The following is a 17,238-nucleotide window of genomic DNA, read 5'->3' as shown; positions in this document are numbered from 1 at the left end:
GTATATTTATTTATTTATTTTTTATTTATTTATTTATTTTTCAGAATGTTAATGTTTTTTTTTTTTTTTATTTCAGCTCATCATGGGGGTACATAAGTTCAGGTCATATACATTGTCCATGTCCCGCCCATCCCCCCGGGTCAGAGTCCCAGGCGCGTCCCTTCTCATTCTCCAGACAGTGCGCCTGGCACTCATCATGTAGTCATACCTCCATCCCCTCCCCCCCCCCCACCTCCCCGGGTCTGCACCTTCAAGCATGACCATTCCCCAGAGGGTGTGCAATGCACTCTTCAAAAAAAAATATGGAACGCTTCACAAATTTGCGTGTCATCCTTGCTCAGGGGCCATGCTAATCTTCTCTGTATCGTTCCAATTTTAGTATATGTGCTGCTGAAGCGAGCACTTTGGAGTATATTTAAATGATATGTTGTTGGAATTTAACCACTTTCACAGAGTATACTGCATAGTTAGAAAAGAGCTGCAAGACTGGTAGAATCACTGTTCTCTGTTGTGCTGAAAAACTAAAATTAAAACTACTAAAATGGAGTTATTCTATAGGCCAGACTGCTTTCTAGGATAGCATAACATTGGATTCAATCTAATCTAGTTAATTAAATATTAATAAATGTTAAATAGCTACTATAAGCAAGGTACTACAGTGGGTCGAGGAAAATTTGACATCAGAGGAAAGGAAATCAATAAAATTATTATTTGTGACTTTTTAAAAACACCAGTCCTAAGTCCAGAAAGCATTAATAAACACAGCATTTTACAACATGTTTGTCAGAAATCACCTTCTAACATACCTGCCTTTGCATCTCTCCCTTCTGCCCCTGGAGACATTTCTTTCGCATCTAATCTTCACATTTCTCAATATTGCGGAAGTTTAGGACTGGAAGAGTCATTCACATTGTTCACTTTGACTCATTTTTTGCAAGGTGGTGACCAAAAGATCATTATCAGCTATCATCTGTCTTCCTACCTCACAGAGATGAGATAAATAGTTAGTTGACTGTTCCCTATTTTAAACTAATTCAAAACTGTAGAATCATTCTTTTTTTTTTTTTTTTTTTTAGGACTTCCAGTGCATTTAATAATTTTGATGGAGAAGAGGTGACATTCTGACTGGTAATGTTTAAACTGCGACAATGGAGAGAAGCAGAATTGGCAGTGGTAGCCAAGCAAATATGTCAAGTTTAGTTAATTGCTTACACATGATTGCAGAGGCTGTAAAGGCCTTCTCATCTCTAAGAATACCACTGCTCTGCAGTGTCTAAAAACTTCATATCCTTCCAACTGAAGGCTCTCTCTGTTAAAATGCAGACTAAACACCCTGTAGGAGTGACACTTTAACTGTCATCAGTCATCCAGACTTTTGTGGAAGTGTGTTTTAGATTCCTTATTGGGAGTAGATTTTGACAGAGAGCAGAAGGATGTTGAATACTACGGGATCAGGTAGAGAAGAAAGAAGCAAAGGGTTTTCCAAGCCTTGGGCACCATGCCTGTTTTTCAGTTTTGCTGGTGACTGGTATAACAGAGCAAACAAAAGTTGGTTTACTAAGAAATTGATTTATAAATGCTTTTTCTACAACTTTTTAAAAAATTAAAGTTCAAGATTATAGAAAAGTTACAATAGTCCAAGAAACTCCTATATGCTTTTTATCTCCCCTTGGCAAAAGCTTCCCCTTGCTCTGTCACTGTTTCTCTCCATCTGCTCATTCATTATGCCCACAGTTTGCTTAGATCTGAGCTTCTGTCTGCTATCACGTCTCCTTAGACCAAATGGTTTCCATTAATGTTTCCCATACAGCATGCTGCTGATAAACCCTTTCAATGATCATTTATCTGAAAGTATTTATCTAAACATATTTATAATAGGTGCTTTAAAGTCCTTATCTGCTAATTCAACATCTGGGTCATTTTGAAGGCAGTTTATATTGACTGCTTTTTCTCTTGACTATGGACATTGTCTCATTTTTTTTCTCTTGACTGTAGCTCTCATTTTCCTGTTCTTCCCATTCCTGTAGTTTTCGACTGTAGTGTTGGACATTGTGGACAATGTGGTAGGGAGTCTCTAGATTCTATCTTCCTCTGAAAAGTGTTGATTTTCGTTCTAGTAAGCACTTAATTTGGCAGGAATCAAACTGTAATTCCTATAGTGGGCAACAGCTGAAAACTCTGCTCACTTCTTTTGCTCTTTTATTTATTTGCTTTATGCCAGGCTCCTTAGACTCTCCCCTGTAGATGCACAGTTCAGGGATCAGACAAGGGCTTGGTAAAGTTTATATGCAGAGTTTGGGGTTTCCCCTTCTGTAGTTCACTTCTTTATGTGATGTCCCCCCACCCCACTGTCCTGTCTCTCCAGAAGCCCTGCCCTGAGTTCTGTCCTCATATTCTTCAAGCCAATATGATTGTAGCTTTTTGCTTGCATGCTAGCTTGCTCCTACACTGATGAACTGGGAAATGCCTTCAGGCAAAAATACCCACATAAACATAAATCTCAACCAGTGCAGTCCCCTTCTTTCAAAGGTCATTGTCCTTCTAGTTTGTCTGCTTATGGTTACCTTCAAATAGTTGTTTTTAAAATATTCTGTTCTGAATTCATAGTCATCATCTGTAAGAGAGTTAGTCTGACACAATTACTCTGCCATTCATAGAAGCAGAAACTGCAAACGCTTGTTAAAGATACAAAAAATGAAACATCAATTCTATAAACTGTTGTAAGTAACTTAATTACATCAATAAGTATTTATTGAGCATTTACTTTGGGCTGGTTACTGTGCTAATAGTAGGCACTAGAAATCCTTCCAGATATTAGAATTATATTGAGTTATAGTCAATTTGAATGGGCCTGGGTTTTTGTTTTGTTTTTTTAGAGACAGGGTCTTGCTCTGTTGCCCAGGCTGGAGTGCAGTGGTGCAATCACAGCTCACTGCAGCCCAAACACCTGGGCTCAACTGATCCCCCCCCTACCTCAGCCTCCCAAAGTGCTGGGGTTACACGTATGAGCCACTGGGCCCTGGGCCTGTTTTTTTAAACCTCAAAATAAAACTGTTATTTAGAGATACTGCAAGCTCATCTCTCCAACCCCCCAAAAAGAATAAAACACACATTTACTTGTTTTCTCATAAACACTTCACATTTATGTGGTTCATTTTCTCAAAGAATTCAGAGTTCTTAGGCCAAAAGCATTTGCAGTTTAGTGACACCATCTTGATTGCAGCTAAAAATCCCCAACTTTCTTCGGCTAGTTTGAAGTTTGTCAAAGTGTATTTTCATTAACAAAAAAAAAAAAAAAAAAAGAAAGCCCAGCGATAAAGCCACACTTTGATGACAGCCAGACTGCGCTGCTTCCGTTCGGAAGAGAAGCCCGCGGAGCCGCAGCCTCCCTGGGATGGGACCCGGGCCGTGCGGGGCTCGCCCTTGGACTTCACCTTCCCACCTGGCAGGTGCAGTGTTACTAATCTTCATAAACAGTTTCAGATTTTACTGTATCTGAGTAAGATAAAGGTAGGGAATGCACTGGCGGAGGACCCCACGCTGCACGCCGCTCCCTTCCCGGGGTGGAGGTCGAGGCAAGTCTCCGCGTCTGCCTCTGGGGTCGTGGGGCTCCCGCGGCTGTCCGGGCTGACTTCCTCGTCCCCATCTTCAGGCTTCGCTCAGACAGGCTCATAGGAGGATGAGAAGGGACAGAAAAAGGAGGGGTGGGACAGTTCTCTTGCTCTGTGGCTTTGCCTAGGGCCGGCTCTGGCTTGCTAGAGTGCGACATGATTAAATCAAGACAGCGCCGCCCGGTCTGCGGCCCTCACTGTTCGGGACAGAGGCCGGAGGTAAGCCAAGGGCCCTTCATTTCGACTTTTGTCGTCTGGCATCTCTTTTCATTCTAATTCTGCTATTAGAACAGAAAAGGCCAGGTGTGCTGGCTCACCCCTGTGGTCCTAGCTTCTCAGGATCACTTGAGGCCAGGAGTTCAAGGCCGCAGTGAGCTATGATCGCACCACTGTGCTCCAGCCTGGGAGACAGAGAATCTGTCTCTTAAAGAAAAACAAAGCCTATCGAAGAGGATACATGCAGCCGGCACATGGGATCTGGCCAGAACCGTTGGCTGAGTGAATTACTTAGCTCTATACAATATTCTTTCGTCCCTTCTCCCCTTAATTATATTTTCTAGGTTAAATTTATTCTTATATCATCTTAATACCTGAAACTATTTTTATCACTGCTAGTCTTATTTCTACTCACCACTTGAATATTTCTGACATTCCAACGATTTCACCAGAAACCCTGCATTTCATTTTCTGATGAATCATAAATAACTCAACCTGACACAGCGTGAAGTCAACAGCAAACACCTGTGCCCTCTGAGGCTCACTTCTCCCCTTAGTGCAGCTGGTAGGCATCAACTGAGCATCCAGTTATTCAACACACTCAAGCTGTGCACCAGCGGGGCTTGACCAGTACTCACTGCTGAGTATCTTATGCTTTAAAAAGGGAGGAAGAAATGAGGAAAGGGGATAACACAAGCGTTAATTATCGGTTTACTAATCATTCTGTTTTGCTTCCAGGGAAAACAGTTCTGTTGACTCTTTGGTGGATGCGGAGCAGATGGGGCCAGCCAGCCAGAGCCACTGCGAAGCCTGGCTTGCACCCTTCTCCCAGCTCAGCTGTGGACGCAGGGAGGCGACTTTGAAGCCTGCTTGCGCTGCACTGCCACTGCGGTGTGTGTGACTCCCATTAGTCAGCTCTAAGGAAGAAAGGAAGAGGAAATCGTCCTCCCTCACTTGCCACGGTTTGATGCTCACCAAGCAATCTACCAGTGTGTAGTTATGACCGTCTCTATCTCGTGGACACAAAGAAAAGTTTCATTGTGTGATTCATATTTATTTCTGTACGTTATTTTTACAAGTCATCTGAGATCGCCAGGTTTTGAGATCTGTCCAGATTGTGCCACAGGCCAGTGACAAGTAAACCACTCCTGCTCCTGATTAAATTCTCTGCTCATGGACATATTCAGTAGTTGTCCTAAGGCAAAGCAAAGTTTCAGAAGATCGTCCCTGCTCTGCTACCCCAGCTCATAACTGTAACAGGAACTGGTTACAATCCTTTAGTCAGTTTTTAATTCTATGAAGAGGCAGTGTAATCAAACTCCTTTGTGAGTTAAGAATTATTCCATTTGGTCAACAATTTACCTTGTACAATATTTTTGAATGAATACATTTTTGAATGATATAATTAAACTTTTAAAGTAAATGCAATTTCCCTGATTTTATTTTGTCTAAACCTTAATTTTCATTTAAAATTTATATTCTTTAATTTCACAATAATAAAGGGAAAAGGAAATAATACTTAAAATGATTAACTGACTCTTACAATTAAGAATAGCTTTAATCCAAAAACTGATTCTTTGAGCTACATGGACACTTAAACTTTCCTACCACTACCTCCAAGCTTTTATTTAAATAAATATGAAAAATTATTGTATATAACTTGAACTTGTGTACCCCCATGATGAGCTGAAATAAAAAAAAATAAAAAATAAAAAAAAAGAAAAATTAGCTAGAAACATTTCATTGTGTACCGTACAAAATGGGATAAGATATAAGGCTCTTTGGGAAAGCTTATCATGCTAAAAAAGCAGAAGTTAGCAGACAGCAACATGAAACAGTGATAGTGGTATGACCAAAGAGTTGCCAACTCCAACACAGAGGTGTCTGTTCACCCAGCAGCATGGCCCCAGCATGGCGTAAGGCAGAGCCATCTGGTGGAAGTGAAACTGGGAGATTAAAAACAAACAAACTCCTGAGAACATAATTAATGAGGAAAAAATGCAGTTACAGAAAGCTTCTAAAATTAGCAGATGGGTATGCTTCATGATGTAGAAGAGACAGTCTATAAGCAAAAACCATTAATTCAATTCAAGAGTTGTTAGCAACAGGAATGACACAAATTCACCTGTACTGACATTACAGTTATCACAGAACACAATCTAGGCTGAATTTTTGTTTTTTAATTTTACAAAAATTTTCTCATCAAAGAGGCATAAGCTCTAGGATTCTCATTTCCCAAGCTGTGTTTCTGTTTCTCACTGATTATATCCTGAAGAAATCAAAGGTCTTCACCAGGTAAAGTCACCGTCTCTGGTTACACAGTATCTGCTGGGTCCAGGCAGGCTCCCTGTGTCCAGACCTCTCGAGCCATTTGTATCTGTGTAACAAATGACTTGGAGATGCAATTAAAATAAGCAAAATATGATGCAAAAAAATTGGAAACAGTCACACGTGAAATGCTCTTATGCAGACAGGTTTTTTTTTACAAAACTGTTCATGACTTAGTAGAAAGAATTGGGTGCTTCTGCCACACTGTTTAACAGCAATCACTTATGTTGCTCATTTTCCGAGGCTTCATTCCAAGGAGAGCTGCACACTGTCAGCTTGGTTCTGTGGCTGTTGACAGTCATATTTCCTTGCTATGAAAAAAAACCCAACAGTAATAAGCAAAAGAAGAGATAAATTAATGAAATTGCAAAATAATTACTAGCTAACATCATTAAATCATAGTCAAGCCATGATTCTCAGTAAAGAATTAGTTTGGAATGAAGCAATTTTATTTCTTTGGAGGAAATTTATTATACTTCATGATCCTCTAGTTTCTCAACACTGCTGCACCCATTTTGATATGTTTATTATTATTACTTATGTATCAGGATTATTCAGAACTTTAAAATATAGGGTAAAGATTAATTAAGCTATTAAAATTAATGTTTTGTCATTTCCTTCTTTATTACCCCCATTTCTACCTTAAGATAATAATGCTTTTGTCCATGCTGTAAGGATCTGGATATATTTTAACTTACAAGCCTAAGAGACTTATTATTGAACATAAATGTCAACAATATAAACTAGATATGCAATTCTGTCTTCTTTTTGTACTTTTAAGAAATGTTTATTGAAGAAAAACTGTCTTAATCTGAAACTAGAGAAAACACAGCAAATATCATTCACTGCTTAGCTTTAAAACTTTCAACCTCTTCTTTTAAGTCTTTACTAGCCAAGAAAGAGATACTATTTGTTTATGCTACTCAGGGTAGATCCAGATTTTTGTGACCTAAAGAACTTTGGGGGTCCTCTTTAAGAAAAAGAATTTTGCTTGCTGTTTCCTCTTGAACTGCCAGACTCTGTCGGAACAAGACATGTCATGAACACTAAGAATGACTGATTATGCTGGGATTCATTAAATGTGCAAACTCACACATACACTCACTGTTTATAAACATAACGGCGCTCAAAGATGTCCACATCCTAATCCCCGTAATCTGCGAACATGTTACCTCCCAGGGCAAAAGGGACTTTGAAGATGTGATTAGGTCTTGAGATGAGGAGATGCCCTGGATTATTTGGCCCAACATAATCACATGGTCCCTAAAAATCTTTCTTAACATTTCCTGGCTAAGTTCAGAGAGAGATGTGAACATGGAAGAAGAGTCAGAAACACGCAATGCTGCTGGCTTGGACAATGAGGAAGGGGCCATGAGCCAAGGAATGCGGGCGGCCTTCAGAAGCTGCAGAAGGCAAGGACATGGATTTTCCCAGACTCCACAGAAATGGAACCTGCTGACCCGCTGGTGTTAGCCAGCGAGACTGCTGTAGAACTTCTAACCCACAGAACAGTGAGATGATACCTTCATGTTGTTTTAAGCCACCAGATTTGTGGTAATTTGTTACAGCAGCAATAGAAAACTAACACCCTCTGCAAACATGAATTCTGACAAATTTTATGTCATTCCCATCAAAATGTCAAAAAAGAAAAAAATTGTACAGTGGGTTTGTAATTGTATCTGCTATATTATTGAGGATATAACTGATAGAGGATAACTTCTGTTTTGAGTAGGCATCAATAAAATCTTAATTCTTATAATTTTCCATATGGAACTTCTGATTCTGTATTTTTTTTACAATACTTAAATTTTTCAAAGGATTTTTTTATTGTGGTAAAATATACATAAAATTCATAATTATAACCATTTTTAAGTATATAGCTCAGTGGCATTATATACATCTCATTGTTGTGTAACATGACCACCACCCGTCCACAGAACTCTCTCCATCATCCCAAACTGAACTCTGGACCCATTAAACAGTAACTCCCCACTCACTGCCCCCCACCCTGCCTTCAGCCCCTGGCAACCACCATTCTACTTTTTGTTTCTTTGATTTGCCTCATAAAAGTGAAATAATCCAATATGTGTCCTGTTGTGACTGGCTTATTTCACTTAGCACAATGTCTTCAAGGTTCATCCCATGTTGTAGTATGTGTCCGAAATCCTTCCTTTTAAAGGCTGAATAGCATTCTATCGTGTGTACCACACTGTTTATCCATTTATCTGGTGAGGACATTTGGGTTATTTCCACCTTTCGGCTATTGTGAATAATGCTGCCACGTTACATTAATTTTCGTCTCATTTGGAACTGGTAACACACGCATATGGTAAAAAATGCAAAAGGAACAAAAGCATAAACATCTGAAAAGGGTGATAAGCATTTGCAAAAGGTACTAAGTTTTCATTACCAACTATTTCTGATAACCTTTAGCTGACTGAACTCCATTCCAGAAAATCCATTTCAAACATGCAGCACAGAGCATACTCACAAAGGGAATACATTTCCAGTTGTTGTCTTAAACGAATTTTGCTTATTGTGTCATAAAAGTTGGGCTCTGACAAAGCTTCTTCTGTAGGTGGCACGCTGAATATCCTCATAATTTTCCTTTTATTCCTAAAACACAAAACCAGTGCAGTACAGAACAGAGACTTCCATTAATGTCTACAGGACTGTATTATTCTCACAATCCCGGCAATCAGAAGCTACATTAAAAGGTCTTAAATGACAACAAGCCCATCTTATTTTCTGTTTTGTTTCTGTGAGATGCTTCCTTGCCCAAGTATTCTTTCTTTCACTAACAAGCATGAAGCTGTATACGTACAGCCACAGGCTTCGAGAAAAGAAAATAGCTGAACGCGTCCATTTAATACAACAAAGTGAACTTATCTCCATATGGTTTTCCTCAATCTCCCCAAAAGCCAAATATTGTATGGAAAAATGCACAAACATGAAAACATCTGATTTTTCCTCCCTCTCACCTCCTCTATATAAAGCTAAATTCCCGGGTTAGAGAAGAAACCGGATTTGAGCAGACCTTAATTGTGGAAAATAATGAATAAACATATTTCTTAAATACCATAGCATGGCCTTAGTGGGGACATCTTTTTAAAATTAAGAACAGTGAAAAAAGAAAACAACAGTGTGCCTCTGCTTTTAAAAGAAAAGTGGGCGGAAGGCCAGGCTATTTGTAAAGGAGCTTGGTTGCCTGCCAGCAGGGCAGGGATGGAAGCTGCAGCCTCTCACCCGCCCCCTAGAGTTCAGGGGCCGGTGGTCCAGCTGAACCATTCCCTGGGCCAAATGTAAGTTATTTCTGGATTGCTATTAATAATTAGTTTGAACTATTTAATGCCTTTTTTTTTGTTACCTTGGCAGACGACACCCTGAAGCATGTGGCTGTAATAAGCAACCCAGTCTGCTTTTCCTCTTCAAAACACCCCATGGAATTAAGGCAGGAAATATTTAACGAGGATTGACACTATGTGGGCACACCCAGAACTCAAAGGTGAAAGACAGAAGACATTTTATGGAGTGGACAGACAAGTACTCAGGTAAGACTAATATCGTTTAGTAAGTGCTGCAATACAGACACACACAAGAGACAAGGAAAAGCTTAAAGTGACTGAAAAGAGATTTGCTGAACACAGGGACTTGGGCCAAAAAAATGTGCTCATTGAAGGGTGACAATGAACCCAGGCTGGATGATAAAATTGGGCTATATTAGAAATTATAGAATTGGGAGGTAAGAGCAGCTGGCCCAGTTGCTGAGAGCTGTACTTAAGTCTTTGTCCCTTAAAGCAATGGCGTTTTTAGAGCCCAACCTTGGTCACTGGTGCTTGAGGAGAGACCAGAGCAGGAACAACTATTCTGATGAAATTATTTTTATGTGTTCAATTCAGATTTTTTTTAAAAATGTGCAAAGCTTATAATTGCACAGTTTCTTAACTACCCTGAGAAACTAAAAAATGTACCTCTTGGCATACATGAAGAGCCCGAAGCTAACGAGGATAACTATCAGATAAACATTGGTGGCTTCGTTCCAGGCCTCGTGGACAGTGTAATCAATAGAGCCATCGTCTCCCATCACTCCGTAACCTCCGGCCATGGGGCTGTGAGAGAGAAGAGAAAGCAGGGTTCTTTCCGTCAGTGGCGGTGTGCCTGTCTGGAGAAGGGCCGGCACACACGTGGCCTGTCTGTGCGCGGCCTGTGAGCCGGAATGGAGTCACATTTCTTAAATGTCATGTCTTAAATGGTCGTAAGTACAGACAGCCCTTCATGTCCGTGGATTCTGCATCCACAGATTCAACAAACCACAGATGGAAAATATTCAGGGGAAAAACAATAAAAAATGACAATTAAAAATACAAATTAAAAAAAACACATTATAACAACTATTTACATAGTACTTAAACTACATTAGGTATTATAAGTACTCTAAAGATGATTTAGAGTCTGCAGAGGATGCATGTAGATCACAAGCAATTACTATGGCATCTTATATCAGGGACTTGAACGTGTATGGATCTTGGTGTCCTTAAGGGTCCTGCACCAAACCTCCAGACACCAAGGGAGGACTGTCCTATACCTAATAACGTCCTTGATTATGCTTCACAGCCCACAAAACCTAAAATATTTACAACTTGGGATAAAAATATCACTAAAAGGACAAAGGCCGAAATGTTATTGTTGCCACCAAATTGTAACTATCACCCAGGTAAAAGCAAGAGAATACCTTAAACCACAGACTGAAACACCTGGCTGTGCTACTAGAACAGCACTGCACTCGCCACAACAGTGCAGCCTTGCAAAGATGTGACAGCCAGCATGAGGCTCTCCTACAGGCCTCCAGACACCACCAGGAAACGGAAACGTCTGGAGCTTTATCTGGTTTTGGCCTGTTGGCCAAATTTGGTTCAAAGAATCTATGGGATGAAAAGTTACTTTTTGCTATTTACACAGCTGTGACTTCTACTCAAGGAAATGCATTCTTTGGACATTCCCACAGAAAGAAAGTGCTAATAGCAAGTGTATCAACTAGCAAGTAAGAGTAATGATTTCTTACTTGTGTTTGAGAAGATAATTGAATTTTTCCTTAAAGACAATGTTCCTCCCTTGTTTTGGACATAAAAGATAAGTCTAAGGAAAATGACCCAATAATAAGTTAAAGAAATTGAGAAGTGTTTTAGACACTTTATAAAAAGGAGAAAAACTGAACAAATGATAGGTGGTTAACTGTACTGTAGTTTCTAAGAATAAGAGTTATTGTCTAATACCAAGAAAAAGAGTATCTGAAATGTCTAAAAAGTTGTTTTGCGACTTTTTTCTAGGCTGCCTAAAATAATACAGGCATTGCAGAAATTCTTCTACTAAAATACTTTGCAGTCCAGCCTGTAAGCCTCCAAAATGTTCATTAGTGTAGATTTGGCTCAGTTAATAAAAATGTATTGAGGACAGAGTCTGGCTTTTTCTTCTATTTTGCCTCTGTATAACATGAATGAAATTTCCAGGAGAGGTCTGCTCCTAACTCACGTGGAGTGTTTCCCCCTTTCTGACAACTGATCTTTGTCAGATGTTTGGGGACATACTGTACTCATTTAAAATAAAGTTGAGTATCATGAATAGCCATTTAGCTTACTCTTTGCGCTGAGGGCAGGAGTAATTTCTCTAAAACATCCATTGGTGTTTGATGAATATAAAGATTGGTCTTGTGAAAATTAGCCAGGGAACAATAAAAACTTAAATTATAAAAATTTCTAGATGCAAGATCAAAATGTTCTTTAAACACCAGACTATACTCAATTCTTAGATATTAAAGACAGGCTATGGAGGTTTTTGTTTTGTTTTGTTTTGAGAGTTGGGAGGTACAGGTGGTATTGAACATGTTCACAGTTTCAATTCTTATTCCTTAAAACTAAATTCGAGTTCCTCCGAATGTAATATTATGATTTATAGCAAGTAACCAGCCTACTTTAGAGATGGAAACTTTTGGAAGACCAGACACTATAATTGGCTTTATGATTTACAGAATCTCAAACTGTTAGTACCAAAATGTAAAATAGCAACAACCACTGCGTTTGGCAAAAAAAGATGACTTTATGTATCTGATTTGAGATGCTGCAGAAGGCCCATGATAATTATGCAGCAAGGGTGTAGCTTTCAAGATTGGGAGTTATTAACAAATTGGGGAAGAAAAAGAGAACAATATATAGCAGTGGCCACTAAAACATTTCACAGGTGTCATTTATCTGACAAATTACAAAAGTTTTATGACCTGTTTTCTAATGACTAAATAGATTTGAACCAGGTTAATTTCTTGTTTCAATTTTTCACACAATTTTATATATGTGCCACTCAATAAACAGTGTATGCCTACCCAGAGCTTGACTTCCTCCTGCTCCAAATATGCCAGTCTTTAATTACATTTACAAAAGGATTTCTAATAACTGCTGACCCTAATGGTAAAATTTTAACGTGAATTATACAACATATATTATACAACATCATTGGTATGCAATGACACCACTATCCCGTGACTCCAGGGACATGCACTCAAGTTATTTTTAGTAGCGTAGTTGTGAAAGGTTTGCAGAGGCTAGGCCTTTCCTGCCCAGTCCTCAATTGCAGCCAATGGCATGCCCTTGTAAGACTGCCAAGAGTAAGCAATGGTCTAGTCTAGAGTCATAGTACAGACCCATGGCCCACATGTGGCCTGAACCATGACCCTACGCCCCCTCCCCGGCACACCACAGTGTAACCAAGTGCATACCACCACAGCCTTCCTCTAGAGTCTAAAGCAAACTGCCCAGGGATATTACAATGGATTCCTGGCAAGTTAATGATTCAGCAAGATTACCAATATACCCAGTCATGTGCTTGAAGTGTCACTGAGGGCTCTTGTGAGAAAACTGACCTTTTTTTTCACATTTTTCCTGTAATGTAATGCTTGAACTACTTCAGTTAGGAGATGCTAGCATGAGCTGAATTAAGTCCCAAGTAAATATGAGTATTCAGAGATAAAATTGCCAAAATATGACAACAAAGAGTTGGTTTTAGGTTGATAAACTTTTAGGTTGAGAACTTTGCTAGAGATCACATAATTGCACCCTAAGTTTTAAAACTGGTGTCCTGATTTTGGGTTCCGGATACTATGTCTACGTGGACCTGCAATTGAGCATGCTTAGCATCATGCCTTGAATGTTATCATTTTTGTCTCTCAATTAGAACCTTGTTATTTTCTGACACAAATTCAGATTTCAAACACTTAGTTCCTAAAGTTCCTTACAACGAAATTCACTGCATAAATAAATAGGACTTATTTCCCTCAGCCTGTGAAACACTAACGGTTTGGGTCCCGAAGCAGAAGGGCACAAGCCAACGGGCCTTCGCCCAGTACCGAGGCGGCGAGTCCATCCGAGGTCTTCGCGCTGAGGGGTCCGCAGCCGCCCTCCGGGGAGCCACTAAAGCTCCAAGTCACAGCAGAAACGGGGGTGGCGGCCGAGGTTATATAACCTGCCCAAAGTCACACGGGCCAGGGTGCAGGAGCGGGGTTGTGACACACCGCTGACTCCGAAACCTGAACTCTTCCACCGGGACCCCGCCCTTGCGAGACCCGTTCCTCCCGGAAGGAAATCACGCCGAGCGGGTTACACGATGTGATCCTCTCGGGGGACGCGGCCCGGCCCGAGCTCCGGAGCCGCCGCTCGCAGGCTGCGCGGGACTCAGCCTGAAGACGCGCCCGCGGACACCCGGCCACCCCGGGCCGGCGGCCCCGCGCTCGCGCCGCGACGGGCCCTGCGCCCTCCGCCCGCGTGTCCCCACGCGCGCCCCACGCGGGCCGGGGGCGCGGACCCTCCCCTTGCCCGCGCCCGGGGCGGGGCGGCGCGGGGCGGGGCCGGTGACGCGGCCGCCGGGCCGGGAGGCGCGGGCGCGGGCGCGGGCCACTCACGCTGCTCGCTCCGAGGGCGCGCGCGGCCGCCGCTGCTCCGCTCCCGGCGCTGTCCCCGGCGTCGGGGCCAGGCGAGCGGGAACCGGCGCCCGAGCGGACCCGGACGACCTCCGCCTGCGTCACTTCCTGCCGGCCCGGCGGTTTCCGGATGAGACGAGGAGCCAGGTCTTTTTTTTTTTTTCCCTCCCCCTTCCCCTTTTCAGTTTTTGAACCGGAGAGACGCGACGACGGCCCCGGTGCCGCCCCCGGGCGCGTGAGTGGAGCCCGGCTCCCTTCCCCCTCCCGCGGCGCGTCCCCGCCGCGCCCCGCCCGGCCGCGCGCGCCGCCCTCCGCGAGCCCCGGCGGGAGTGCGGGCCGCGGCGGGGACCCGGGGGCGCACGTGGACCCGGCCGCCGGCGACGGGCGGAAGCGGCGGGGACGGGCCGGTGCCGGGAGCGCCGCGCCTCCGCCCTCCTGCTCGGCGCGCCCCGGGCGGGACTCGGCGGGGAGGGGCGCGGCGGGCACCGAGGTGCCGTTCCGGCGTCGCGAGGGCTGCGTGTAGTGTTTGCGCGTCCTCACGGCGCGCGCGCTCCAGACTTGTCCTTGCATCTTCCCTGTCACCGTAAATGATGCGTGGCGGAGACTGTGGGGTGTTAAAGGCTGGATGTGGCCCGGATGCTGCAGCTTTGTCAGTTTAAGTGTTTTGGGGTATTTCGTGTGAGTGTTGGGGGGGGTGACTTGGAAAAAGGTGTTTTCCAGCTTGAGATGGGTAATGAATTTATGAAGGATTTCAGCGTCAGTATTGAAGCGATCGGATTTCAACGGTTGGTGCAGCCTTGCAAATAAATGGCCCCTTGTCCACGTGCTTGAGGTCTTAACTATTCATTTTGAGCAAGTTCTCTAGGATCAGCTGACTGCTAACCATAATTCATGCTAGACCGTGTAGAGGTTATAGTCTTAATTGATAGGCAGAGATAAACACTGACATCTAACACTTTACTCAAGTTTTCCATCCTTTGTGAGTCATCTGTTAGAATTAAACTCACCTTTGTCTAGAATAAGACCATTACTTAGTACGATAGTATGCTAGCTTTATTTATAGTATTTATGTATTAGTTTACACATATACATAATTTTATAACCATCTGGTTTGACTCTAAGGTTGGAAAATTAAGAACAGCAATAAGCAATGCTGAGTAATGTTTGTTTCCCAGGTCTCTGCCAAGTGGTCTACATGCTTTATCTCATTTAATCTTCAGGAGTAACTTCTTGAATAAGCATAGATTGCTCAAAAATATTTGAATACATGAGTTTGATTTGAATGTGTCCAAATGTGGAATGTGTACATTAAATACTTGTTTTTGCTTTTGTAAAAGGGCATTGTTAATATAAAATGACCCATAAAGTAAATTAGTGTTTTTTTAAAATCAGAAGATGGCTTTAAAAATTCATAGAACTGCAATTAGTCCCTTTATTTGGGTATTGAATAAGTTCCAAAGCTCTGTGTCTCTTACGTATCCAAGTTTTGGTTACATAACATTGTCACCAAATGAACAGACTATGACAGTAACTATTGGGGAAGCTGTAATGGCCCATTCTTAAGTGGCCCCCTTTCCATATGTAATTTCTTAGTGACATTCCTAATGAAGGATAAACAAATGGCATAATGAAACAAGACTAATTTTGCAATACTAAACTAAGGAAATAAAAACAATGGCCTGGCTATTACTTTTGATGAACCTAGCACAATTTCACAAGGCATATGGATGTAAGGATGTTAGATTATTTACCTTGTAGGTAGTGAAAGATTTGTGTGCGCAGTTTTTTAGTTTGCCTTTAAATATCTTCAACATATGTTTACTATTGAGTTCAATACTCGTGTATTAAGAAATTAAGTTTTTGATTGGATTTAATTAAGTAGTTTTGGCTGCCGTAATCACTAAGTTTATTTTGGCTATGTTTCCAAAGATACAATTTAATGATTTATATAGACATAGCAGTTCCAATTAATATTGATTCTGAGATGAGGGTGGGGCCTGATAGTTTGCATCTTGTTAGAGTAGAAACAGTTGAAAGCACCAGAAAGAATGAGGAAAAGTACTTGGAGGTGTGTCTTCATGATTAAAGGTTATTGGAACTTAGCCATCAGAAGATTCTGGTGGTCCCTCTTTGGGAAGGGAAAAAGATTGAGAATGGTTTGCCAGTCGGTATTTATATGAGGGTTTCTTTACCTAAAGGCATTCTCTGGGGAGGGGATGAGTGGAGAGTTGTCATCAGTAGAAGGATGTTAGAAGAAAAAGATGCACATATGGGTTTTTTTGGAGTTAATATAATGGTCTCATAGTGACTGATTCCTGCCTCCAGGTGCATCTTGAAGCACTTTCTCAACTCTGATGTTTGTGGTGGTCGCTGGTAGATGAAGAGGGGAAATGTGGGGGTGGGGAAGTGGGGAGCAAAGCATTATTAGGCTTTTGTTCGGGCAAAATTAAGGAACTGCACCTCCATAGGCCTCTGTTATAACAACCATTCCAATAATATTGACTGTATATGTTTGTAAATCTCTTAAGTTGTTTGTACCAAGAAATATGGAGAATATCTCTTAATGTGCTTTGTAAATGATGGAACAGACTTAGAAAATGGTATATTCCAGTACACGAATATTATCACACTTTTCATAGCAGCCATTTCTGCATCTTTGTCACTATTGGGAACCCATACTGACTATAATAACAGCATTGTCTCCTGTCTGTAAGGCATTTAAGTGATGTTATGTTTCCTGTAATAGGAAGACAAACCCTTCTCATTCCTCACTTTGAAAATTGGCTTTCATATGGAGCGCCCATTAAGCTCCCTGAGTGCAGGGACTTTTTTGGTCTCAACTCATGGTCTTTTCCCCTGGGTCTGGAACAGGACCTGGCATATGGAAGGTGCTCAGTGAATATTTGCTAAGTGACCAGTACCTTGGAATCCTCTCTTTGCACTAGTGAAGACCGCACTTGCCCTAAGGTGTAGGGCCACGCCAGCCTGACCTTTCCAGAGTCTGCAGCTCACCATGAACTCTTGGACTGTTAACTCTTTATACCACACTCTTTGGCACTTTATGTTTTATGGCTTTATATTGTCACGTAAGTGTTTCATGTATTTTGTTTTCCCAACCAA

The 17,238-nt window shown here is 41.7% G+C and overlaps 2 protein-coding genes and 1 non-coding gene across 9 annotated transcripts in view; 1 reads left to right on the top strand and 2 right to left on the bottom strand.

Moving 5' to 3' along the window:
• Positions 1-296: 296 nt before the first annotated feature.
• Positions 297-403, bottom strand: LOC123626739. Its single transcript, XR_006730980.1, has one exon. It is a non-coding gene; the product is annotated as a U6 spliceosomal RNA (small nuclear RNA).
• Positions 404-5,991: 5,588 nt separating this feature from the next.
• SMIM19 (small integral membrane protein 19) lies at positions 5,992-14,211 on the bottom strand. 3 transcript variants are annotated; one of them, XM_045535712.1, is made up of 4 exons: positions 14,101-14,211; positions 10,127-10,264; positions 8,647-8,771; positions 5,992-6,466 (listed from the first exon to the last, which is right to left on the bottom strand). In XM_045535712.1, exons 2-4 carry the CDS (start codon positions 10,258-10,260, stop codon positions 6,402-6,404), a joined length of 324 nt encoding a protein of 107 aa, XP_045391668.1. In that variant the 5' UTR covers positions 10,261-10,264; positions 14,101-14,211; the 3' UTR covers positions 5,992-6,401. The 3 variants fall into 3 exon arrangements, with proteins under 3 accessions (XP_045391668.1, XP_045391667.1, XP_045391669.1); XM_045535711.1 differs by lacking the exon at positions 14,101-14,211 and adding an exon at positions 13,549-13,868; XM_045535713.1 differs by lacking the exon at positions 14,101-14,211 and adding an exon at positions 13,497-13,867.
• The window catches only part of SLC20A2 (solute carrier family 20 member 2), a 103,955-nt gene continuing 100,780 nt past the window's right edge, over positions 14,064-17,238 (top strand). For 2 of the 5 annotated variants that reach the window (XM_045535703.1, XM_045535700.1), the window contains exon 1: positions 14,114-14,265. The gene's annotated coding sequence lies outside the window, so the exon portion shown is untranslated. Of the gene's footprint in view, positions 14,266-14,298; positions 14,354-14,624; positions 14,904-16,989; positions 17,205-17,238 lie in introns of those variants that run through there. The other 3 variants (XM_045535701.1, XM_045535704.1, XM_045535707.1) reach the window with 3 other exon arrangements.

Source organism: Lemur catta, chromosome 22 (genome assembly GCF_020740605.2).
Source record: "Lemur catta isolate mLemCat1 chromosome 22, mLemCat1.pri, whole genome shotgun sequence".
Classification (NCBI taxonomy): domain Eukaryota; kingdom Metazoa; phylum Chordata; class Mammalia; order Primates; family Lemuridae; genus Lemur; species Lemur catta.
Note: the sequence above shows the minus strand (reverse complement) of the source record. Positions and strands in the feature narration are given on the sequence as shown.